Source organism: Phyllopteryx taeniolatus, chromosome 12, assembly GCF_024500385.1.
Source record: "Phyllopteryx taeniolatus isolate TA_2022b chromosome 12, UOR_Ptae_1.2, whole genome shotgun sequence".
Lineage (NCBI taxonomy): Eukaryota > Metazoa > Chordata > Actinopteri > Syngnathiformes > Syngnathidae > Phyllopteryx > Phyllopteryx taeniolatus.
In genome coordinates this window covers 1,478,245-1,504,523 of record NC_084513.1, presented here as the reverse complement: position 1 = coordinate 1,504,523, position 26,279 = coordinate 1,478,245, and the positions used below count along the sequence as shown (strand labels likewise).

The 26,279-nt window shown below is 41.8% G+C and overlaps 2 protein-coding genes across 6 annotated transcripts in view; both read right to left on the bottom strand.

The window, feature by feature from the left end:
- The window catches only part of prkag3b (protein kinase, AMP-activated, gamma 3b non-catalytic subunit), a 31,441-nt gene extending 19,922 nt beyond the window's left edge, over window positions 1-11,519 (bottom strand). Inside the window, exons 1-4 of one of the 2 annotated variants that reach the window (XR_009791226.1) lie at window positions 10,955-11,518; window positions 7,029-7,086; window positions 3,354-3,505; window positions 3,165-3,246 (exon numbers count right to left, since the gene is read on the bottom strand). Coding sequence is in view for 1 of the 2 variants with exons in the window: in XM_061793274.1 (XP_061649258.1) it covers window positions 3,165-3,246; window positions 3,354-3,505; window positions 7,029-7,086; window positions 10,955-10,972 (310 nt within the window). In the remaining variant the exon portion in view is untranslated. Of the gene's footprint in view, window positions 1-3,164; window positions 3,247-3,353; window positions 3,506-7,028; window positions 7,087-10,954 lie in introns of both variants that reach the window. The other variant, XM_061793274.1, reaches the window with a different exon arrangement.
- Window positions 11,520-12,663: 1,144 nt separating this feature from the next.
- ttll4 (tubulin tyrosine ligase-like family, member 4) overlaps window positions 12,664-26,279 on the bottom strand; it is a 41,334-nt gene continuing 27,718 nt past the window's right edge. For all 4 annotated transcript variants that reach the window (XM_061793264.1, XM_061793266.1, XM_061793267.1 and 1 more), the window contains 6 exons: window positions 23,446-23,583; window positions 23,269-23,356; window positions 17,385-17,595; window positions 14,296-14,363; window positions 14,143-14,213; window positions 12,664-14,064 (listed from right to left, as the gene is read on the bottom strand). In XM_061793264.1, coding sequence (XP_061649248.1) covers window positions 13,914-14,064; window positions 14,143-14,213; window positions 14,296-14,363; window positions 17,385-17,595; window positions 23,269-23,356; window positions 23,446-23,583 — 727 coding nt within the window. In that variant the 3' untranslated portion in view covers window positions 12,664-13,913. The remainder of the gene's footprint in view (window positions 14,065-14,142; window positions 14,214-14,295; window positions 14,364-17,384; window positions 17,596-23,268; window positions 23,357-23,445; window positions 23,584-26,279) is intronic.

The following is a 26,279-nucleotide window of genomic DNA, read 5'->3' as shown; positions in this document are numbered from 1 at the left end:
TCGCGGTGACATTAGGCTTCAGAACTAATTCAATTCATGCCGCTCAATTTTCTGTAGATGCAGCTGCCGGCTCGCCGTCAATAAATATAAAGGCTTCTTTATATTTGCACGGGCGGCGACCACGCTGACGGCACTGCGGCTATGACACGCGCAGTTTGCCTTTATACTCAAGTGAAACTCACGCGCGCGGTTTTGAAAATGTGCTGCAGTTCTCTTCCAAGTCGGGGGCTGTTGCTACGGCTGGTATTGGCTAGAAGACCACAGGGTGGAGTTTCCCTCTGCATTTTATGGCCAATTGAGGTAGCCATTTTACTTTCCGGAAAAAGGAACAAAGCAACAAGAATGGCAACCATGGAACAGGGCCTCCTAGAAAAAAATGGCGCTAGATGACCAGATGATGCGTTTAATTATACTGTAAAATTGATCGAGAAGGCAGCGGTGTAAGTGATATGTGCAGCTGAGTAGGTCATCACAGCATGTGACTAAAACGGACCACTCATGAGAGATGAGCTGCACGGCATTCGTTGCGCTGCAACAATTTGTGCCGTGTGCACGTCAAGTGTCATTTCCGCTTTTATACACAGGTCTTGTAACCTCATTGTTGCATTGACTGCATCGCTCACTTTTGAAAAAGAGTTTGAGAAGATGGCATAACAAAAGCATTTGCTTTTGTGAAATGAATGGCTTTTTGTACGGTGGGGGTGTTGTGTGACCACGGCGGACTTTGATGGCTGCTGTTCCTTCCGAAGAAACTATGGGCGACACAGTCAAGGCTCAACGGATAACACTGTTGACAACAAAGACCTAAAAAGTTTGTCAGTGTGGAGTTCTTCTGGTTTTGTAATGTCTGACGAGAAACTGAGTAGCGTGCACTGCAAATAATGTCGTGCATGTTCACACAAAGACAGCGAATACCACCAGTGCTACATGCTAGAGCACACTCAATGCAAGACTTCACTTTCCCAGACGAGAGCAAGTGCTAACCCCCCCCCCCCCCCCCCCCAAAAAAAAAAAAACAAACAGATTGTTACTCAAATGACATGCTTCCATTAAGCACGATTGAAAAAAAGGGGTTCAAGTGTATGATTTCAAGGGGGCATGGAGTCTTAATGATCCTTATTTATATATGTTTTGCTCAAGCAAATATAACTGGCAGGCATTTCCAATGATATGAATCCATTTTGGATCAATTGGAAAATAATTTATTACATTTGGAACACCCCTTTTTCCATTGCCAAAATTGACACTCCCCCCCTTGTCATGTTGTGACGTCAATGGCAGAAGTGGAGAGCAAATTCACTGCAAAGCCGGTGTGGAAGAAGGAATGTACTATAGTCATATTTTATATATTGTTGCTGTCGGGCAGAATCCCCCTCACCTCCAAAATGATAACTTTAAGAAAAAAAAGAAGAGAAAAAGAAATTTACAGGGAGGAGGATCTGGAAGGTCCCGGCCAGTGCTGAATTCCCGACGTCTAATTTTTAGACACTACATAGCCGGTGTAGATAAAGAAATGTACTATACTATAAAGTGGCAGAATTAACTCCTATTTTACACATCTTAGCTGTCGGGCAGAAAGCTGAAATGTCCATAAAAGTAAAAATATTGGGCCGATTGTTCTAATATTTTCAGATGTGTAAGTGGGCATAAATAGAGATATCCACATAGATTTTGGTGAGGATTGATCGCAGTTTTGGGACATTAAGCGGCGTTAAGCTTTTGGGTGGAAGTGGCCAGCAGTGCCCATCAATGTTCGCGGTCAGGTGAGCCCCGTGACCATACAAAAAGCCTTTAATGTCACAAAATTAAACACCTGTCTAGCATCATCGTGCAAAACTATTTCAGCAAACTTTTAAGCATGATAAAAAAAGCATGAACACGGCACAGTGATAGCAGGTGTCCTCCATGACAGTGCACATACATCAAAGTCTGCCTTTCGACAGACAGGAGCACCCAACTGAACTTGGCATGATCAAACCGTACATGTTTGAGCCGATCAGGAGGTCGGAACCTGGCAGTGATGACGACGAGCAGCCAAGTAGCGGCTGTACAACAGAAAAAGAGAGAGGCCACTGGCTCGACACAATACCGGGCAGAGCAGATTGGAAATACAGACTGGTACGTTTGTGCATCCCATAAATCTTTGCCGCGGCACCGTGGCGGCTGCGAGATTTTGTTCTCTTGCTGGCGGTTGAGGTCCCGATGGCCGTAGGAAAAATAGTTGGCACTGCAGCTGGTTTCAGCCTCTACCTATGTATCCAGTGCTTTCTGCTAAGTCTTTCTCAAAACACGCCGGTTCCAAGTGATCAGCACAGTTTCGGATGCTTTCTAGGCACCCATAGCGGACCACGTTTCTTCCCCTGTCAATTGACTTTCTCTATCCACTGGTCACGTATTCCGTTTTCACTTGGAAAGCCAAATAAACTCTTTCCACCACCAGAACCATTTGTAGAACCAAATACTACACAATAAACCATTGTGAAATTGCTAAATCATACGACAACAAATATACAAGGACGGGAAACACAGCATGGAACGATAGCACACAACGCCGAATGAACAGGCTGTTTGGCTCATGTGACATCACAGCGCCGGATAGAGCCGAAGACCGGAAGGCGCTGGATGCAAAAAGCAGAAGGCGCATTCTGAATCATATTGATTGATTTAACTGCTGTATATCTGCAATATAATCACTTTGAAATGGCAGCTGTAGTTTGTAAAGGGGTTCGAGAGTTATCAAGAACGTTTTTAACATCAACGTCCTCTGACCTTTAATTGCTGACGCCAATGAGCAAACGCTCTCCCTGCAACATCAGGGCGATGGAACTTTTGATGATGGGCCGGCGTCAGTGTGACTTATGTTTGCTGACTTAGTATGATTGGAAATGTCTGCCAGTTTCACTTTGAGGAAAAAAAAAATATAAAGAAAGAGAACTTGTTAGTGAAATACAGGCCATCTGGGCGCTATAGAACCTTTAATGTTGTGGCCTCTGTATGTGTGTGTGTGTGTGTGTGTGTGCGCGCGCGCGTGTGTTCTTTCTGAAACCTGAGAAGAGCTGAAGTGACAAGTCAGCAGTGAGTGGTGTGCACTTGTAAGCATATAAGAGAAATGGAGATTTAGGCATTTAAAAAAAAATTAAATAAAAAAAAGAAGCACTGCTCACCTACAAAACATTTGAGCTTCTTGTCCCACAGCGGTGCTGCTCGTACGCCGTTAGCCACCAGAGCAAAGAAAGCCTTCTTCACCTTCACATGAAGGCACAAAACACGTCTGGTTTTTCATGTTTTTTGTTTGTTTGTTTTTTCAATCTATGAAAGTAACAATGCATTCAATCAAGGCGCTCTTTCACTACCTGCAGTGCGGTGTCAAAGATGACGAGCTTGGAGCTGGTAGGAATAGCATCATAGCAGCTGTGGTTCTTCATGAAGTTCATGTAAATTAAGGCGTCCCGCTCTGGGCCTGCAGGGGGCGCCGCAGCAACCATCCACGTAGGTGAACAACTGCCTGTCAGAAAACACATGCTCTATGGACCATTTCATAATGTTTGTAAACAATAGGTGCCAGGATACTTCTGGGTGGCAGAAAAGTGACTGACTACCACTAACCTGAAATGTATAACCTTACAAGCCATTATTATGTTATGGACTTCTACAGGAGAAACCCATAACAAATAACAGCTCATAATGCAATAACAGTCCATAATTTAATAAATTTGGCCTTTTAAAATGGAATGGGCCCATAACTTAAAAACTGGCCAGTAACCTAACATCCACTACAGTTGGTTTGAAAATGGCAGATGGAACGATATGTCATAGCCGCCAAGAAATCGTACGAGTTAAAGAATTTTAGACAAACCTATACAGTGACCCTCAATGAATGATTAATGGAAAGCTAGAAGCAGACCCAGTTCCATGTATCCTGAATGAAGTGGTTGAAAATGTTATTAGTTTACTTAAGGCCGGAAAAGCTTGCAGTCTCGATAAAATTTCTGTTGAAGTGCTTAAAGCAAGAGGCAATGAACTTAATAAGATCCTTGTAAAACTATTTCAACTCGGCTAGGACTTGCAAGAAGTACCGGCGACATGGAAAGACGCAGAAATCATTGTTACATAAATCAGGCGACAAAATGGACCTACGAAATTATCGCCCAATAAGCCTGCTCTCAATGATTTAGTCTTTGCAAAGATATTGGAGAAACGAATTGGAATCAAAACTCCGTGAAGCACATCCGATAGAACAAGCGGGTTTTTTGTAGCGGTTTTAATACAATGGACCACATGCAGAAAGTTCAACCACTAATCGAACGACAAGTGTAGTACCTCTGTGTGTAGCCTTCAGCGACTGTGAAAAAGCGCTCGACTCAGTCACCACCACTTCGATACTGCAGGCGCTGGTAAATCAAGAGTTAGAACCGACCTATATCAACATTCTACAATCAATATACAACGATTCTTCTGGTTCAAAACTAATTGATGAAGCGTGCAAATAAGTCGAGGAAAAGGGGTCAGTCAAGGCGACACACTGTCTCCGAAGCCATTTACAGCTTGCCTTGAAGAAATATTTAAAATGCTCATTTGGGAAAAAGAAAGACTAAAAATGAACGGCGCTTATTTGAGACATCTTCGTTTTCCAGGCGACATTTTATTCTCCTACGATGTTGAACAACTACAACTTCGTTTTCACGTATTTAAAAAGCTGTCGCTGGGTCTCAAAATGAAGAAAAACAAAACGAAGATCATGTTCAATCGTTGCTGTCCACAAAAAGATAGTTAAATGGAGGACTCTGTCCTGGACATCTATTTCGGCCAACTTGTAACAATGGATGGAAAGCACTGAAGTTGAACGCCGCACAAAGCTTGCCTAGCAGGCTTATGGAAGCCTCAGTGTTATGTTCAAGAATAATCTTCCCATTTGCTTGAAAAGAAAAGTTTTCGATCAATGTATTTTACCAGTCCTCACTTACGGTAGTGAACCTTGGACTACGAATTCCAAAGTTATACAAAGACTACGTGTAACCCAAAGGAACATGGAAATGTTCAAAATAAGCAACAAGAAAAGACAAGTTACTGACGTCATTCAAAAAATAAAAAGCCTTAAATGGAAATGGGCTGGCCACGTTGCCAGAAGAGCTGACAAAAGGTGGACCACAGAAACTATCTATTGGATACCACTGGGCACAAAGCGGCCTAGCGAAGACCTAAAAGTAAATGAAGAGAGGAAATTATTAAACACACCATAAATAAGTATAAGTAGTAAGCATACTTCCAAAGGTGCTATTGACCTGAACATTTCACCAGATGTTGGGAACAACCCAAGTAATCCATACATACAAAGAAAGTGGAACAAATAAGCTCAGAAATTAAGATGTGTGTAAAAATGTCTAATGACACAGGGAAAAAGTATTGAACACATGAAGAAAGGGAGGTGCAAAAAGGCATGGAAAGCCAAGACAACACCTAAAATCTATGTCAGTGTAAATGAATATCAGCTGGTTCAGTCATAATTGATGGCCTACAAAAAAGTCTCATTGGCAAGGTGTGAGTCAAGACATCTCGTGATGGGTAAGAGGAGAGAGCTCTCTCAAGACCATCGCCAACTAATTGTTAATAACGATGGCCTTGGTTACAGGTGCATATCTAAGCTTCTGAACATTCCAGTGAGCATGGTCGGGGCCATAATACGTAAGTGGAAAGCCAGTCATACCACCTGCGTGGGTTTTGTCCGAGTACTCTGGTTTCCTCCCACATCCCAAAAACATGCGTGGTAAGTTGATTGAAGACTGTGTGTGTGAATGTGAGTGCGAATGGTTGTTATTTTGTATGTGCCCTGCGATTGGCTGGCGACCAGTTCAGGGTGTACCCCGACTCTCGCCCGAAGTTGGCTGGCATAGGCTCCAGCGCACCCGCGACCCTAGTCAGGATAAGCGGTACAGAAAATGGATGGATGGATGGAGGTTGTGAGTAATGCACTGCGCTGCCATGGCCTGTATGCACGCTCATCACACAAGACCACAAGGCTTTTGTACAAAGTATTAATTAAATAGCACTTGGCGTGTTCAATACTTTTCCCTTTGGCATTTCACATTATTATATACAACTTAATTTCTGAGCTTATGTGTTCGACTTTCTTTGTATTTATGGATTACTTGGGTTGTTCCCAACATCTGGTGACATTTTCATGTAAATAGCACCTTTGGAAATATATGTAGTGAGAAAAATGGTGACGTGTTAAATACTTATTTCAACCGCTGTATATATCAATATTTTTACACTACCAGTGTTGTTAAGTAACATCTTCATAGTGTTAATAATGTAAAATCATCCAATATTGTATCAGTATTTTACACTGTCGGAGTTCCTTTGTAACACTGACAATGTCAGTAATGTTAACTCGATCAGAACTCTTATCAACACTGAACCAGTGGTTGCCATATAAACTCTGGGCGTGTTGATTTAAACTCTGAGGTTTTCAAATTTGCTGTGCATTTCACAGTCGACCTGCGATTGGCTGGCAACCAGTTCAGGGTGTGCCCCCCCCCCCCTCTTGCCCAGAGGCAGCTGGGATAGGCTCCAGCGGGATGGAAAACTGTGGATTTCACAGTCGAAAGAAGCCATTTGTGCTCTTAATCTGAGTAACAGAAAAAAGGCTTTAGATAAACCATCCCCTGAATGATCATGTTAAGTATGTCTGAATTCCCATGTCTATTTTTTTAATCAACTTACCTGTTGAAATGTAAATTATGGCTGCTGTTCCATCTCGCTTCCAAGCAATTTACCTCCCATGAATCTTTTTGACTGACACTTCAAACATTTAAACTACGGCAGTAAAGAAGGCTAAAATCATCATTCAAGCCATTTACCCTGTTTTCTTAATTGATCTGCGCTGGCCAAATGACATGGAAGGGGATGTTTCCTTGTGGTGCCATCAGAGAAAGTCTTTTGCCACTCAGAAGTACACGTGATGTCATGGTCAAAAGGCCCATTGCTAATCATTATGAGGACACTTGGGTAGTCTACATTTTCATTACCTGTGTTCGCCATTAAGACATCATCCGCCTCGTCCAGCTCCATCTCAAATAACGGCACCTGGAGAAGCACGTTAGACAAAACATTAGGTACACTTGCACAATCTAATGACACCAAATATATGCTGTATTTGGGAAACCTTGCTAGAAGAATCAGAGGAGTGAACATAACAGAAACATATCAGAAAGATGCAGCGCAGTTTTACACTACTGAAAACCTAGACAGGTGAATTGCTTAGTTACAGACGAGGTCCAGGCATTGAGAAACAAGATGCACAATATAAAAACATGAAAACATAAATATAGAGCCACACCAAGATAATCATAATCATAAAAGCGGTAGTGGTACCAATGTCTCCAATAAAATTAATAGCTTTCTGACAGTGTCACTCAATCCTGATAAATCAGACTGGGTTCAGTGACGCCCTGTGGCTGGTTGCGCCCTGGTTGCACATTTCGCACATGCCAATTTCTGCCACTGTCTCGGCAACATTTTTAATACAGCTGTGGTAGTAGATAATTGTGCAGGATTGTACAGGTGTACCAAATGTTGTGGCCAGTGTGTAAAAAGCTTGTGCACCGCTGATTGATCACCTTTTTTTAATTGATGGACCTCCAAATTGCACAATATTCTGATTAAATTTCTATTATTGGATTTATTTCATTCAGAATGAAAACCATCCTCTTTTTCTTTCAAATGTTTGTGTTACCCGGACCCATGCGCAAGCCTGGACTGGCCGACGACACATCCACTGCATAAGGTATTTCCATATTTAAAGTGTGCTATATTTTGCAAATGGATTTCAGTGACATTGAGAAGTCTCAAGAAAACTTCATGCTCCATGATTTACAGCCACACTCAGACTTCAGTGAATCACACCTCTTTGTTGGTTGCTCACAAATTCCCAGGTTATGCACAGTGGGTGTGTCAGAGGCCTGGACGTAAGAATGCGCATAGATGAAAGTGACACAAGGTCACAAGGACTTAAGCCCCAATGGGAGAATATGGCCAATAGTGTGTACTGGAGATCACCAGCATACCACACACATAACCATATCTCCAGTGACATTTGCGTGTCTCCTTCTACCAACACTGATCCACAAATTAGGCCTGATTATATCAGTATATGTGGGTACTTTGCTTTAGAGAACTTCAGCCTCTAAACACCTCAGGCGCTTCTGTACAGTTTTCCAAAGATCTGTCACCATGAACTTTGATTGATGATCATAAAAGCTGCCCAATGGACGTGGGTGCTCCAGAGAGTCATATTCCCGTCACATTTCAACCAAGTGAGTAAAAATTGTGCCTGCTCTCATGTTTAACTGTCTGGCGTGGTCTCAAATGCTCACTGACACCTTGCTCTTGATGTATCGCATATTCTCATTGCTTGACACGACCCGGGTGAACTGGAGCAAAACGGCCCACGATCAGATTTTTCTACGTGAGAACATTTTCTGAGATGGCAATTTTCTCTACTATGAAAGCACGATTTAGGAATAAAGATCCATTCACGAGGGAAAAGAGAGAGGGGCTCGGTGTATCCTGGGAGATTACCCTAGCAGTGAAGGATAGCTGAAAGCTCTGCCGCCCATTTTAGAGATTGTGAGAATCTCTAGGGGGGTAGTGCTCCAGTATATTGATAAGGCACTACTAACTAGTGTTGTTTCGCAGCCAGCGTGCAGGCGGGGGCGGGACTTAAGTGAACCGAGTGATTCGTTCGTTGAACAGTGAACGTACTCGTGAGTGGTTTTACCCGCAAGTCCTGACGTCCTCGCGGGGATAGCTTTCACTAGCAGCCATTTCTTCAAGCTAACGGCTAATGTTCCGTCATTCAAGCACATGAAAACAAGCACGCATATTTAAGATAAATGTAAATTAATACTAAATGTATATAAGTACACATGCATATCATTCCCTCTGTGTCTCTAAGGCAATTATGAAAGCCTTTTTTATTTTATAATAATAATAATAATAATCATACATTCAACTTATATAGCAAGACATTCAGACGCTTTCCACTAATCAGATGACAACAACAGTAATATGAGTGAACAGGAAGCCCGGCTGGCGGGGGCTGGTGTCAACGATGCTGTCCACCGCGGTGGAATGCAGAGCAGTCACGCCGGCTGGTGAGAGCCTAGCACAGGGTTGTCAAACTCATTTTAGTTCGCAGGCCGTATTTACCCCAATTAGATCTCAAGCGGGCCAGACCACAATATGTGTGGCTTAAAAATCCATAAATAACTGTTATTCAAAAATGTCCCCATTGTTTTGGTGCAAATAATTACAAGTACTTTCGGAAAATATTCCAATTTATTCATTATGAGCTCGTTGCAAATTTTGTTGCAAATCATATGAGCAGTGTGAAATTAACCAAAAATTATTTAAACAGTATTATGAATCAGTGAGCATGCACCATTCAGTTACGCATCCTTTGTAAATGTATACATCAAAATGTAACTTATGGCAGTGCGTGGAAAAAAACAACAACAAAGTTCCACCAAACCAACCTTTTTTGAAGTGAAGCTTTTGACTGAAAATTTCTAATAGTCAATGTCTTAAATCATTTCTACAGGAGGTATTTTCACAGTGTGAACATGGCACACCATTTTACAACCCCAATTCCAATGAAGTTGGGACGTTGTGTTAAACAAATAAAAACAGAATACAATGATTTGCAAATCATGTTCAACCTATATTTAATTAAATACACAACAAAGACAAGATATTTAATGTTCAAACTGATCAACTTGATTGTTTTTAGCAAATAATCATTAACTTAGAATTTTATGGCTATAACACGTTCCCAAAAAGTTGGGACAGGCTCATTTCTCACCCAAGTGAACTTAAAATCCTGTTTTTAAATGGTAATTTAATTTCCATCCATCAATTTCCTGTATCCATCAATTTCCTGTATCGAACCATAGGGAGAACCATTATCCATGGAACAGTAGTGAACCTTCCCAGGAGTGGCTGGCCTACAAAGATTACCCTAAGAGAATAGCAATGACTCATTCAGGAGGCAACAAAGAAACTCAGGAAAACTTCTCAAGAACTGCAGACCTCCCTTGCCTCAGTTAAGGTCAGTGTTCATGACACAACAATAAGAAAGAGACTGGATACAAATGGCATTCATGGCAGTTAAAAGGCTCGCCTTACTTTTGCAAAAAAAAAAGACTTTTGGGAGAATATTATATGGACTGACGAGATGAAAGTTGAGGTTTTTGGAAGGCATGTGTTTTGTTGCATCTGGTGTAAACGTAGCAGAGCATTTCAGGAAAAGATCATCATATGGTGGTGGTAGTGTGATGGTCTTGGGCTGCATTGGTCCTTCAGGACCTGGACAATCTGCTGTGATTGATGGAACCATGAATTCTGCTCTTTAACAGAACCTAAAGGAGAATGTTCAGCCATCGGTTTGTGACCTCAAGCTGAAGAGCATTTGGGTTCTGCAGCACGATAACGATTCAGAACACAAAGCAGGACGATAAAGTAAAATATTTCCACAAAGATGTGAAAGACTCATTGGCAGTTATAGAAAACACTTGATTTCTGTTGTTGCTGCTGAGGGTGGCCGAACCAGTTATTAGGTTTAGGGGTCCCATTAATTTTTCACACAGACCCAGGTAACTTTCAAGTCCCCCCCATAATAAATGAAATCACCACTTAAAAACAGCATTTTAAGTTCACTTTGGTTAAATTTGTCTAATATTTACATTTGTTTGATGAGCTTAAACACTGAAGTGGGGAAACATTTAAGTGGGGAAACTAAGCAAGAATTTGCGAGTGGGGCCAATACTTTTTCATAGCATTGTACATAAACAAAAAACTAAGATATTATTTGTCATTCTCAACAGGGTGTCATGTTAGGACCACTGTTTGGACCTACAACTAGAACAAACAGACTAATTGATGACAGGAGTCCTACCTCTGCATGAAACTCCATGATTGGGGATGCGGTGACACTGACACCCTTGGCATCAGAATGAAATGCTAAATATCCCTCGCGCCACTGGCCGACATCTGCAGGGTTCTGTGCCTATGTTGGCGATACGGACGAGACGTGAAGAAGTGGAGCAGTACAGCACGATTCAATCTGGGCCTGAAAGTCTTGGAAGAGCAGAGGTCTAAATCTGGACCAAGTGGTGGGAGGCCTGGCATTCACTGCAAGAGAGCCAGAGAGGGGAGGCGAGGGGAGGTGGGCGAAAACATGCAGCAGCCAAGAGTAGTGAAGCGAGGAAGGTCTGGTGGCTAAAAACAGTCAAGGTATAAACATTAGGTTCACTTACAAAATCTGATGTGGGCCAAGACAGAAGCTGTCATGTTTGTCTTTGAAGGGATTGCATTATTACCGTGAACCCCCCCTTCACTGTAACAGACAAGAGTAGGGAATCCAAGAAACACCTTTCAGTTTAAGCGCAGACACGTGCACATTTAATTGCAACAGTTAATGTTGTGACTGTTACAACATAAATGCAAACTCCAGGAATCAAACTGAGAAATCTGACCGAGCAAACGCAGGCGGGGGGGGTGATAGCACCATATTATGGGCCCCAAGACAGCACCTTCAGAGCGGGTCCCCTTAAAAACAAATGATCAATGGGGGGTTTTGGTGCGGTGTAGTTTTTCTTCTAGATATTATTTGTGAACGGGGGGGTTGGGCCCCCTGCCAACGGGGCCCCTTGGATACTCGGGGCCCTGGGACAGTGGTCCCCTTTTCTCCCCCTGATTACCGCTCCTGAAACCATGATACGGATGAAACGTTGAGAAAATAATTTATTAACCGAAATTATTTCATTGCGTCATAGCATGGTCTTCCTATGCCTCCTTGGTTGGTAACCCTTTTCTCCAGGTAGACTACATGTGGCTTGTGCAATAACTAAAAACGTTTATTTATTCAGTTAACTTGACAAAGATGACAAGATCTGGACTTGGTCTGAGGGGTGGGTTAAAAACGAGAATGACCTTACACATAAAATACCTTGCAGATACCTTACCAACCACCTGTAATCTCAAGTGAATCAATAATCTCCCCGACACCTTAAAATGAAGAAAAACATTGCCTTACTGGAAGTTAATGTTGTGTACAGTAAGCAGAAGGCGAGGACAGCTGTTTTCTAGTATCGTACTATTAATACATTGGTTATCCAAACTGGCCTGCTGCGCAGGAGTGAAAAGCTGAGATATTAATAGTTTACAACCATCTCCTGCTGCACATGCTGCGCAGCCCCCACTCAACATGGCCATTAACTTTTGTATGGTGGAAGACTACAACAATCATAATAATAAACTGCAACAGCACCATAAAAACACACACACAAACTACTTTGAGTGTAACTTTTATTTTGAAAGTATTATCCTGAGCAACATTTTCAAGCCCTTAAGAAATGCTACATTTGTCCTGTTAGTAAAACATATTAGAAACTCAGTTATAATATTACACTTCAGTTATGTGAGTAGCAAATACGTTTTTTCTCACTATCAACAACATGAACTTTTTCAAAGCGGCCCATAAAAAATGCCGTTGAAGAGTTTGCAGCCACTCTGCCTAGCCGCGTCGCCATGACACGAAATTGTGCGATAAATCGGAAATGCTGACAAATTAGGTTCCAAGTAATCTTGATGTGTTTGTATGTATGCTTTCCTTTTGAAAAAAAAACAGAATAAATCAAGTTTAATCTGAGAGGTAGATTGAATAGCTAATCCAGTAAAGAACCATTCATGCAGACTCTGATGGTACTAGGCCTTGTAAAACATGTCATACACTGTGCAAAAACCTTATGCTACAATTAGTTCTGTTATTTGAGCTATGGCCCAACAAAAATCAGAGAGTTTTCTGTGGTCAAAAATTCACAAAATGTGGACGTTTTTGTTTGACACCATCCCTACTCTATCAAGACCTACGTGTGCGTTTATACATGTATGTATGTATGTATGTATGCGTGCATGCATGTTGTGCAGACCTCCACCCAAGCCAAACTGTATACAAAATGTTGTGACGCATTTTATATGTTTGCTTATCTGTTTGTTAGCTATCAGGCTACTTCCTGGTTCATTGACTGGTGGTGCCATTATCATTCTGGGGGTGGGGGGACGTTATTCAAAAAGGGTGAAAATATATCCTTTATCCAGATCCTCATTGTAATTTAACAGCTTCTTAGTTGTTCTGCTCCAAAAGTAACAAGCATCCTATCGCATCCACACAGTGTCTATTCAACATTCAAACTCTCATAAACCTTTGCAAACAGGACTGATTAGTTTAGAGGTTTCCAGGGATTATAGTTTGACTATTATTAAAAGTAACAACTGGCAGGTCACAAAGGCTACTTTTACAGGAACCGATAAAGTGCGATTCTGGATTTGATGCCAGCCCTCTAAAATGCCAGGAAATCACTTCAAATGTAAACATTCACTCCTAATATAAAGCACTAAGTGTGGTCGGAATAGACCGCGTTCCGTATCATTGAACAGTTTGACAACCATTAAATCTCACTCCAACAAGCATCATCACAGTTCAAGTGATGTATTCAAGCATTTTGTTTTAGGGGCTTTTAAACACGTCAAAGAAGAGTGTGACAAAACTCAATAATAATAATAATAGTACAATAAATGTATGTACTTGTTTTTAGAATTGCACGGCAGGCCAGATTAAATACTATCGTGTGTGTTTTTTTGTTTTTTTTTAGTATATATGTGACTAACACAATTGTAGTAGGTTGTCAAAATTGCATGTTTGGAACCCTTTTTTTGGGGGGGTACCAACAACCAACAGTTAGAATAAAATGATCTGAATTGTGGGTTTGGATCTTGCTCGAAGTGATCCGAGGGGAGGACTTTAGCAATAGCAGTAGAAGACCCTGAGCATGAGGTGAGCATGTGGGAAGGCCTCATAGGCTGGGCTGAGGACTGGCACAGGCACTGCTGTCGGCACTGGATGAGGGACTTTGCAAAGTGGGCGAACTGGCAAAAAAGGTGTCCCCGTCTGAGCCTTCATCCAGTTCCATGTGATCCGACTGGTGTTGGTGGATGACCACCACCCTGGAAGATGAGGGCAATCACATCTCAGTTGTGACGTGCATTTGATGACATTGAGAACACTTCAGTCAGTGTGCACACCTGGATTTAGAAGGGTTGACAGGTGCTTCTCTGTGGTGTTCAAATTTGGATATGTAGCTACACTTGGACCACTAGGTGGACACACCCACACAGAGGTTAAGCATTTGAAATTCAGAGTATAATCATTGAGATAAAGATGGTCATGTTCCTTACCATGTGAGCGGGATCAGTGGTACCAAGATGGACTCCCTTCTGACACAAAGGCCTGAGCAGATTGACACCTGCACACAGACCATGACATCAACCCAGACTCCATCAGGTTAGTCAACTTATATAAAAAAATAAAACAAGTTGTCCGACATGACAAAAAGCCTTACTTTTTGTGGTCCAACATAATTGTTAAAAAAAAAAAAAAAAACTAGCCAATGAAACTGGCAGAGCTAAACAATTGTAACCTTGATGTAATATTTTGTTGCATTCTTCGTACACTCGGAACAGGCAAATTCTTTGGTAACGTTTTGTCAAAAGGAAAAGGAAGAAGGAAAAACCCAAAATGGTCACTGAAACAACATGGAAGAGACAAGAAAGGAATTTGCTAATATGCATATTGACAAGCCACAAAGCTTTTGGGAGAATGTCCATTTGGACACAAAACTGGAGCTCTTTCGCAAGTCATGTCAGCTCTATGTTTAAAGACACAAAAATGAAGCATACAAAGAAAAGAAAACAAAAAAAACACTGTCCCAACTGTGGAGGCGGCTCAGTTATGATCTGCGGGTGCTTTGCAGCATCTGACCAGGTTACTTGAATCTGTGTAGGGTACAAAGGATTCTCAAGACTATCAAGGCATTCTTGAGTGAAACGTGCAGTGTTAAAAAGTTGCATGTCATGGGTCATGCAACAATATAATGACTCAAAACCTGCAGCTAAAAATACCCAAGAATGACTAAGAACAAAACTTTCTGACTATTCTGAAGTGGCCTTCCGTCAGCCCTGAACAGCGGTGAAACAAACAAGCAGTCGAAGAAGGCACCCGTGACAGCAGGAGTAGGCCAAAATAAATGCAATCATTGCCTCAAAAGATTGAGCAATAAAACAAAGTTAAAGGTACCATCATTTTGATCCACGACAGTTTCATTAGTTAAAGAACAATTCTGTATGACCAGTTCAAAAGCAATACCTGATTTTCATTAGTTAATTTTCGGTACATTTGTTTTTATTATTACTTTTGTCCGTTTCTATTTTAGGGGTCACTGTGTTTTTCTGTTAACGGAGAGCGAGCAACAATTTCATGTTTACTTGTTTTTACATACTGTATCCATTTACAATGGTTAACTACTACTGCTACACTTGTATGAGTTAAAATGTACAATTCTGTACAATTATAAGATTTCATGATGGCGGCGTCATGACACTACAACCAATTATTTCTATTGCCATTATTTCTGGGTGAAAATTTTGAGTTCAAATTCGATTCAATCCCACAAACAAACCTTCCACCACTGGCGGTGGTAATAAAATACAGTGGTGTGAAAAAGTGTTTGCCCTCTTCCTGATTTCTTATTTTTGGGGGATTTTTGACACTTAAATGTTAAAAGCAAATTTAAATAACAGTCAAAGACAACACAAGTAAACACAAAATGCAGTTTTTGAATGTTTTTTATTAAGGGAGGAAAACAAATCCAAACCTACATGGCCCTGTGTGGAAAAAGTGACTGCCTCCTAAACCTAATAACTGGTTGGGCCACCCTTAGCAGCAACAACTGCAATGTGTCTCTTACAGCGCTGGGGAGTAATTTTGGCCCAATCATCTTTGAAGAATTCTTGTAATTCAGCCACATTGGAAGGTTTTTGAGCACGAACTGCCTTCTTAAGGTCATGCCACAGCATCTCAATAGGATTCGGGTCAGCACTTTGACTAGGCCACTCCAAAGTCTTCATTTTGTTTTTCTTCAGCCATTCAGAGGTGGACTTGCTGGTGTGTTTTGGATCATTGTCCTGCTGCAGAAGCCAAGTTTGTTGCAGCTAGAGGTCACAAACAGATGGGTGGACATTCTCCTTCAGGATTTTTTGGTAGACAGCAGAATTTATGGTTCCATTTATCACAGCAAGTCGTCCAGGTCCTAATGAAGCGAAACAGCCTCAGACTGTTGGTATGTGGTGTTACTTTTACGCCAGATGTAATGTGACACACACCTTCCCAAAAATTCTATTGTCTCATCAGACTACAGTATTTACAGTACAGTATTTTCCCTAAAGTCTTGAGGATCATCAAGATGTCTTCTGGCAAAATTGACATGAGCCTTAATGTTCTTTTTGCTCAGCAGTGGTCTTAGAAATCTGCCATGCGGGTCATTTTTGCACAGTCTCTTTCTTATGGTAGAGTCATAAACACTGACCTTAACTGAGGCCTGCAGTTGTTTGGTTGTTTTTGTGTGCTTTTGTGACCTCTTCGATGAGTCGTCGCTGCACTCATGGGCGGCTGCCGGCTCAGTAGGTAAAGCGGGTTGTCCAGTGACCAAAGGGTAGCTGGTTCGAATCCCGGCTCCGACTGTCCACATGTCGAAGTGTCCTTGGGCAAGACACTGAACCCTAATTTGCTCCCAGTGGGCCTGGCAGCGCCTTGTATGGCAGCAGTCGCCCATTGGTGTATGAATGGGTGAATGCGAGGCTTTGTAAAGCACTTTAGGCACTGCGATAGTGTAGACTAAAAGCTATATTAGTGCAGTCTATTTACCATTTCACCCCTATTTTGGTCGGCCGGCCACTCCTGGGAAGGTTCACCACTGTTCTATGTTTTCGCCATCTGTGGATAATGGCTCTCACTGTGCTTTGCTGGAGACCCAAAGCTTTAAAAATGGCTTTATAACATTTTCCACACTGATCGGACATCGTTGGGAGTCAAAACATCCAACACTGTCGCCAAGATTCCCTGATAGATCTCAATTACTTTCTCTCTCATTTGTTCCTGAATTCCTTTAGATATTGGCATGACGTCTAGCTTTTGAGTATCTTTTGGTCTACTTCACTTTGTCAGGCAGGTCCTATTTAAGGGATTTCTTGATTGAGAACAGGTGTGGCAGTATTAGGCCTGGGTGTGGCAAGATATACTCAGGTATGATAAAGCACAGTTAAGTTAGGTTTATGTTTAACAACTGCATTTTGTGTTTAATTGTGTTGTCTTTGACTAATATTTAGATTTGTTTGATGATGGGAAACATTTAAGTATGACAAACATGCAAGAAAATAAGAAATCTGGAAGGGGTCAAAAACTTTTTCACACCACTGTTAGACTGACGAACCTTTTGTCCTGTTGTTCCAGTACTTGCGCTCCCACTGGTCCAACACAATGCTGAGGTACCGTGGACATTGAAAGAATCGCAGGTATCTGGATGACGACTGCGACGGGAAAATGCGCTCAAACTCCCCGCGGCGGCTCAACTCATCTTCGCTCTCGGCGAGCGTGCGGACATCGTTGGGAGTCAAAACATCCAACACTGTCGCCAAGATTCCCTGACAGAAGAAAGAAAATTTGAATACTGCATTATTGGAGTTTATAGGCTGCACCAAGTGCAGCATTAGGTTTAGGTTATTCTACAGTATCTCACAAAAGTGAGTACACACCTCACATTTTTGTAAATATACTCTATCGTTTCATGGGACAACACTTAATCTTGTTATACTAGCCTTGGTCATCTTTATGTAGAGCAAAATTTTTTTTTAGACCCTCAGAGAGTTATTTGCCATGAGGTGCCATATTGAAGCTCCAGTAGTATAAGTACGAGCGAGAGAGATAACACCCAATTTAAAACACCTGCTCCCGCTTCTCACATTTTTATTTCAAGAGTGTACCTTTGTTGCCAGCAGTTCGGACATGTACAGTGGGATGAAAAACTATGTAAACCCTTTGGAATTCCTTAAATCGCTGCATAAATTGGTCATAAAATGTAGTTTGATCACCTGAATCACAAGAATAAACAAAAAGTCTGCTTAACCTAATACCAGGCAAACAATTATATGTTGTCATACTTTTACTGAAAATAGCGTGTAAACATTTAAAGGACAGGGAGGGAAAAAGTAAGCGCTAAACAGAGTCAGGTGTGAGCCAACCTGGAGTCCAATCAATGATACGAGATTGGAGGTCAAGCTTAAAGCTGCTTTGGGCACAAGAAAACATCACAAATTGAAAACACATAATTCCTGCGGCTTCTGAGAAAGCACGGCCTGCCACCGGAGCTGCTGAGACAGTTCTACACAGCGGTAATCAAATCAGTCCTGTGTTCTTTCATCACAGTCTGGTTTGGTGCTGCTACAAAAAAGGACAAACTCAGACTGCAACGGACAATCAAAACCGCTGAAAGGATTGTCGGTACCCCCCTACCCACCATTGAGGACTTGCACGCTGCCAGAACTAAGACAAGGGCGTGCAAAATCCTCTCGGACCCTCCGCACCCCGGTCACCAGCTATTCCAGCTCCTTCCCTCAGGTAGGCGCTACCGATCAATGCAAACTAGAACTAGTAGACATTCCAACAGCTTCTTCCCTCTTGCGATCAACTTCTTAAACACCTAACCTATAATTCCATTACAACAAGCTGGGAATTTTTTTGACTTGAGTTCGTTGTCACATTTCTGTGGGGCCAATTATGTATTACTCGTGCACTCACTGTAGTTGTCTCGCCATGCTGCACTATTTGCATATACTGGCCACTCATGCCAGAGTAGCATCTGCTCCATTGCACACTGTTTGAGGAGTATCTGTAACATTTGCACAACCAACATTGTCCCAGATTATCGCACTACTCGTCACTTTAAACCGCATACACTCCTTGAAGTCTCAGTGCCCCTTGCACAATGGTCATTGCACCGGACTATTGCAATATTAGTCATTCGAACTGCTCGAAGTGCTAGAGGACTCTGCATCTTTTTGCACAATTGTTTTTTGTCAATCTCTTTGTCTCCAAAGTGTTCTGTAAATTGACTGTCTGTTGTACTAGATTGGCTCAAACTACCGGAGACAAATTCCTTGTGTGTTTTGGACATACTTGGCAAATAAAGATGATTCTGATTTTGATCAGTTTAGAATTGTCTCTTGTAGCTTGTATAAAGCTGGAAAAGGTTACAAAAGTATCACTAAAAGTCTTGATGTCCATCAGTCCACGGTTACACGCATTGCCTATAAATGGAGAAATTACAGCACTGCTGCGTCTGTTCCAAGGAGTGTCCATTCTGTAACGATGCCTGCAAGAGCACAGCGCAGAATGCTCAATGAGGTAAAAAAAATAACCCTAGCGTGTCAGTTGAAGACTTACAGAAATCACTGGCACATGCCAACATCCATGTTAAAATCTGCCAGATGCAAAATATTAAACAAGAAAGGGGTTCATGGGAAAACACCAAGGAGGAAGCCGTTGCTGTATAAAAAAAAAAGGTTGCTGCACGTTTCAAGTTTCCTAAAGAGCACTTGGATGTTCCACAGCACTACTGGCAAAATATTCTGTGGACAGATGAAGCCAAAGTTGAATTGTTTGGGAGGAACAAACAATGTCATGTGTGGAGGAAAATTGCACAGTACACCAACATCCGACTTGATGCTAACTGTGAAGCATGGTGGAGGGAGCATCATGGCTATGGGCGTACTTTACTACTTCAGCGCCTGTCTATCATCAATTGAAAAATTAATTCAGAAGTTTAGCAAGATACAAACTAAAATTCCAATGAAGTTGCGATGTGTAAAACCTAAAGAAAATTATACAATGATTTTAATATCCTTTTCAACCTATATTCAATACAGACATGCAAACACCAAAAGCGAGAAAAAGGTGACCCCAAAAAAATAAACATTGGGGATGGGGGGATTATTTTAACATAAATTAAGCAATCTGGAAGGCTGAAGAGTACAATAAAGCAAAAATAAACACTGCTCAAGTACATATTGATGTACAAATTGAAGATTAAAATTAAATTTGGCTCATTTCTTTGCCTTTTGTTTTGGCCTCCAATTTGAGCCAGGCCCATCTCCACCTGCACCTGCTGCCTGCTTCAAGCTGTGCCTCATGAATAGTATCCTCCTCTTTAAGCACTCTCATTCTGGAAAATAATTGACTATATCATTGTCTGTTTCCGGTACCAACTTCAAAATCTAATCTCAAATGCATCCTCCAGGAAAATATTAAGTACAATATTTTTCTGTTTTTATTGGCCATTCCTGAATTTGAAGTTAATTCATTCCATGTTGTGACATAACCCTTAACATTGCTCCGTTGCTTAATACATTTAACATTAACATCCGTAAACTAATTAGATAATTGTAAGTGCGTTTCCTAATTAACACAAGACGTACTAGCGGATCAACTCTTGTCGCCGATGTTACATGTGCTTCGCGGTTCCACTGGGACCGCAACCAGAACCATGACCCGTAGCACCTCAACACAAAAGTACAAAAGACCAGTGCAACAAATACGACACGGGCTGATCTGATGAGCAAAAATGTTGCTTAAACGCAAGAGTAGCAATAGAGGACGTCCGCTCCAGAGGTGGGTAGAGTACCCAAACACTGTACTCCAGTAAGAGTACTGTTACTTGACAATATTTTGACTCAAGTAAAAAGTAGTCCAAAAAAATACTTGAGTAAAAGGTATACAGTGAAATAATTACTCAAATACTGAGTCGGTAAATACTAACTTCAGCTTTCTTTAACCACAGCATGAAGATAAAAAAACAATTACAAAATAAAAGGTGATTGTGCAAATTCTGATGTTTCTGTGTGTGTGTGTGCGCAGTCAAAACTCCAACAAAACATCTGCAATGTACTGCACGGTGCTTTTTCAAGTTATAGGTGAGCTGAAATAATCCACTTTTGGGCAGACAGTGCCAGACAAATACTACAATACATGACAGCTGTTGTTTTTGTTAGTCTAAATGTAAACAAGAGTAGCGCACCGTTGCCTTCATGGTATCTATGACCTTCCCAAAATGGTCGCCACGTAGGCACGACAATCAGACGGGCTGATGTGAACACGCTTATGTCTGAACATGGTGTTTTGTTATGGACAGTCCATGACGGGCATAGAAGTCCAATAACAGAACAACGCTCGGGTTCTGACCAGGGGGGCTGTTCTTCCCAATCACGCCCCTCAGTGTCTTACTGTTATTGCCCACGTGAGGATTGAAGTCCCCCAGCAGAATGAGGGAGTCCCCAGCGGGAGAAAGGGGGCTGTTGTTTGGTCCACAGGCACAAACAACATTCAGGACCTGTCCCCCCAACCAGAAGGTGGAGGGAGGCTACCCTTTCACCCCAACGTACAGGCACCGAGCCAGGGGGCAATCACTATGCAGACACCTGCTCGGCGCCTCTCACCATGGGCAACTCCAGAGTGGAAGAGAGTCCAACCCCTCCGAGAAGACTGGTACTGGAGCCCAAGCTGTGTGTTGAGGTCAGCCCGACTATGTCCAGTCTGAATTTCTTGACCTCCCACACCAGCTCAGGCTCCTTCCCTGCCAGAGAGGTGACATTCTACGTTCCTAAAGCCAGCTTCTGTACCTGGGGATCGGACCGCCAAGTTCCCGGCCTTTGGGCACCGCCCAGCTCACACATCACCCCACCCCCTTGGTCCCTCCAACAGGTGGTGAACCCATGGGAAGGGGATCCCAAGTTGCCTTGTTGGGCTGTCCCCATGGGTTTAGGCCCGGCTACCAGGCACTCACCATCGAGCACCACCTCCAGGCCTGCCTCCAGAGGGGGGCCCTGGTGACCCGCGTCCAGGCAAGGGAAAACATGGTTCAGTAGTTGTTGCTTTCTTAGGGGTCTTTGAGCCGTGCATTATCTGGACCCTCACCTAGGACCTGTTTGCCATGGGTGACCCTGCCAGGGGCATAAAGCCCCAGACAACTTAGCTCATAGGATCATTGGGTTACACAAACCCCTCCACCGCGATAAGGTGACAGCTCCAGGTTTTTCCAAAAAAAGAAAAAAAAAAAGTGCATGGTAGGTTAAGACTGAATGTGAGTGGGAAGTGTTTTTTATTTATTTATTTATTTTTAGTATATGTGCCCTGCAATTGACTGGCAATTAGTCCACAGTGTACCAGATCTCTCACCCAAAGTCAGCTAAGTCAGCTAGGGATAGACTTAAGCTCACACCTGCCAGCTTTTTTTTTTTTTTGTCACGCTTAAATGTTTCCAATAATCAAACAAATTTTTAAGAACATAAAAGGCTCATCCTACAAAAAAACCAAAACAAAAAAAACAAAAAAAAATCTGGATGATTGACTTTTTGGAGAATATTCCATGGACTGACTGATGAACATTTTGGAAGGTGCTTGTCTTCGTTACATGCGTAAATGTAACAAAGCATTTCAGAAAAAGAACATTCATACCAGCAGTCAAACATAGTGGTGGTAGTGTTATTGCCTGGGGCTGCTATCCTACTTCAGGCCCTGGACGACTTGCTGTAATTAATGGAACCATGCATTCTGCGCTTTACCAGCAAAATCCTGAAGAAGAATGTTCAGCCATCTGTTGGTGACCTCAACCTAAAGCGCACTTGGTTTCTACAGCTGGACAACGATCCAAAACACACCAGCAAGTCAACTTCTGAACGACTTAATAAAAAAATTAAAATAAATAAAAAATACTAAATGAAGGTTTTGGAGTGACAGAGTCCGGACTTGAATCCAACTGAAATGCTATAGCATGACCTTAAAAAGGCTGTCCATGCTTGAAAACCCTCCACTGTTGCTGAATTAAAGCAATTCTGCAAGGAAGAGTGGTTCAAAATATATCCACAGAGATGTAAAAGACTTAATGCCAGTTACAGAAAACGTTTAATTTCAGATGTTGCTGCTGAGAGTTATTCGATTTAGGGGGCCATTACTTTTTCCACACAGGGCCAGGTGTTTTTTTTCACCTTAATAAATGAAATCACCATTTAAAAACTGCATTTTACATTTGCTTGGGTTATCTTTGTCCGATATTTATATTTATTTAATTTTCTTAAAGTGGGGAAATTATGCAAAAAAATAAGAATTTGAGAAGGGGGCTAAAACATTTTCACGGCACTGTATATATGTCTACTTAAATGGTATAATTGTTAGATAAGGTTGTATATGCTTTGGTGAACAGGTGGATTGAGAATAGTTATTTTTCTATTACTTTATTTCCTGTAATCATAAGCTTGTCTATGTACCTGGTCAGCAAAGCGCTGCTTGAGGTAAAAGGCACGTTTGACCTTCTCGTCAACAGAGATCTCCAGATTGGGCGACTCCTTGCTTACACTGCACAGATCACACACACACACAAAACTATCAAACTTGCATTTTTAATTTGTACACGTCTCTGGTGCAGTACATTCATCAAATCATACCTGCTACTGGAGCTGGAGGTGCTTCCACTTGAGATGACCACATCTTCTCTTTGAGGAATATGAAAGCCCGCCAGGTTCAAGAGGTCTCGGACCATTTGCCCCTTGACGGAAACATCCAGCGCTGTGTTGGAATGGAGGCTGCATTACGGAAACAAAACATGTTGTCAGGCTAGTATGTAATGTTTGGCGCCCCTGAAGCTCAAATTCTCCATTACAACAAAAGAACAGCCGTTGCTTCAATGTGATGTTGGTAATGCATGTTAGGCCTCTTGTATGTGATTCTACACCATTTTTATTGTTTTGAAGGAAAGCTGGTAAGGGGAGGGGAGAAAAAAAAGTGTTCTTTGGAAGAGGTAATTCCCTATCATTCCTGCATTTTGTGGCTGCATTGGTCAGTGCTGAATTTTGTGTATTTTACACTAAGGACCTTGTTGGGCAGCTATAGGTCCTCGGGAATATGGACCCGAACTGTGGACTTTGTGTCAGTTACTGTTTTCTTTTTATATCAAAGCGTGTCTGCGTTTGTGATAAAGATATCAGACAGCTATATTCCAGGCAGTTAAACAGAGACAAGTCATTCCGAGGCCCATCACGATAATTACTGTATCGACTTATCGTTCGATAAATAAAATGGACACGATAGCTTTTCCGGACTCTATACATTTTCATTGTTGTGGTGAGCCGGCGTGCAGATCACAAAGTGAGCCGACAGTTGGATGAGCTAACGAGCTAGCCTGCAAGCTAATGAGTTCAGGTGCTAAACAGCTCACTCCACCACAGCAGTCGTTTAAAACGTCAGCGCCTCTCCGAGTTGTTGTGTTTGTTAGTACCCAATTAACACAAACATGGGAGCGTTAACTGTTTAAGCATGACCTCAGTGGCACACGTTATTCAGCCAGTAGTTGAAGATAGCGAACGTCAATGCACAACCCCAATTCCAATGAAGTTGGGACGTTGTGTTAAACAAATAAAAACAGAATACAATGATTTGCAAATCATGTTCAGCCTATATTTAATTGAATACACAACAAAGACAAGATATTTAATCTTCAAACTGATAAACTTGACTGTTTTTAGCAAATAACCATTAACTTAGAATTTTATGGCTGCAACATGTTCCAAAAAACCTGGGACAGATGGCAAAAAAGACTGAGAAAGTTGAGGAATGCTCATCAAACACCTGTTTGGAACATCCCACAGGTGAACAAGCTAATTGGGAACAGGTGGGTGCCATGATTGGGTGTAAAAGGAGCGTCCATGAATTGCTCAGTCATTCACAAGCAAAGATGGGGCAAGGTTACCCTTATTGTGAACAAGTGTGCGAGAAAACAGTTTAAGGACAATGTTCCTCAACGTACAACTGCTAGGAATTTAGGGATTTCATCATCTACGGTCTATATCATCATCAAAAGGTTCAGAGAATCTGGAGAAATCACTGCATGTAAGCGGCAAGGCCGAAAACCAACATTGAATGCCCGTGACCTTCGATCCCTCAGGTGGCACTGCATCAAAAATCGACATCAATGTGTAAAGTATATCCCCACATGGGCTCAGGAACATTTCAGAAAACCAATGTCAGTAACTACAGTTCGGCGCTACATCCGTAAGTGCAACTTGAAACTACCATATGCTGCCATTCAAGCAACGTCTCTTTCATGGACGCCCCTGTTTATTTCAGCAAGACAATGCCAAACTACATTCTGCACGTGTGACAACAGCTTGGCTTCGTGCTCTGTGGTCCGACGAGTCCACATTTCAAATTGTTTTTGGAAATTGTGGACGTCGTGTCCTCTGGGCCAAAGAGGAAAAGAACCATCCGGACTTTTATGGATGCAAACTTCAAAGGCCAGCATCTGTGATGGTATGGGGCTGTGTTAGTGCCAATGGCTTGGCTAACTTACACATCTGTGAAGGCACCATTAATGCTGAAAGGTACATACATGTTTTGGAGAAACATATGCTGCCATCCAAGCAACGTCTTTTTCATGGACGCCCATGCTTATTTCAGCAAGACAATGTCAAACAACATTCTGCACGTGTTACAACAGCATGGCTTCGTAGTAAGAGTGCAGGCACTAGACTGGCCTGCCTGCAGTCCAGACCTGTCTCCCATTGAAAATGTGTGGCGCATTATGAAGCGTAAAATACGACAACGGAGACCCCGGACTGTTGAACAGCTGAAACTGTACATCAAGCAAGATGGGAAAGAATTCCACCTACAAAGCTTCAACAATTAGTATCCTCAGTTCCCAAACGTTTATTGAATGTTGTTAAAAGAAAAGGTGATGTAACACAGTGGTAAACATGACCCTGTCCCAGCTTTTTTGGAACGTGTTGCAGCCATAAAATTAATGATTATTTGCTAAAACAATAAAGTTTATCAGTTTGAACATTAAATATCTTGTCTTTGTAGTGTATTCAATTAAATATAGGTCGAACATGATTTGCAAATTGTATTCTGTTTTTATTTATGTTTAACACAACATCCCAACTTTATTGGAATTGGGGTTGTCTATTGATTGACAGGTGAAGGGCTTCTCTTCAGCCAACCAACCACACAGTAGCCAGGTTTACATGCAGACGTTTTAGTCATTCCGATTGAAGATCTTTGGTCAACTGTTTACACGTGACGTGATCCTTTCTGTTCAGGTGTATACATGATGTGCACTATATTTAATCAGAACAGCCGTGTGACCTCCGCACTTTGTCGTGAACGTCACCATTTATCAAGCTGGAGGTCCATCTTCTATTGAGCACAATAGTTGGGATTGTTTTTATACATTAAAAAAAAGCTTAACAAAAACAACTTATAAGTAGTTAAAAACAAGAGCTCT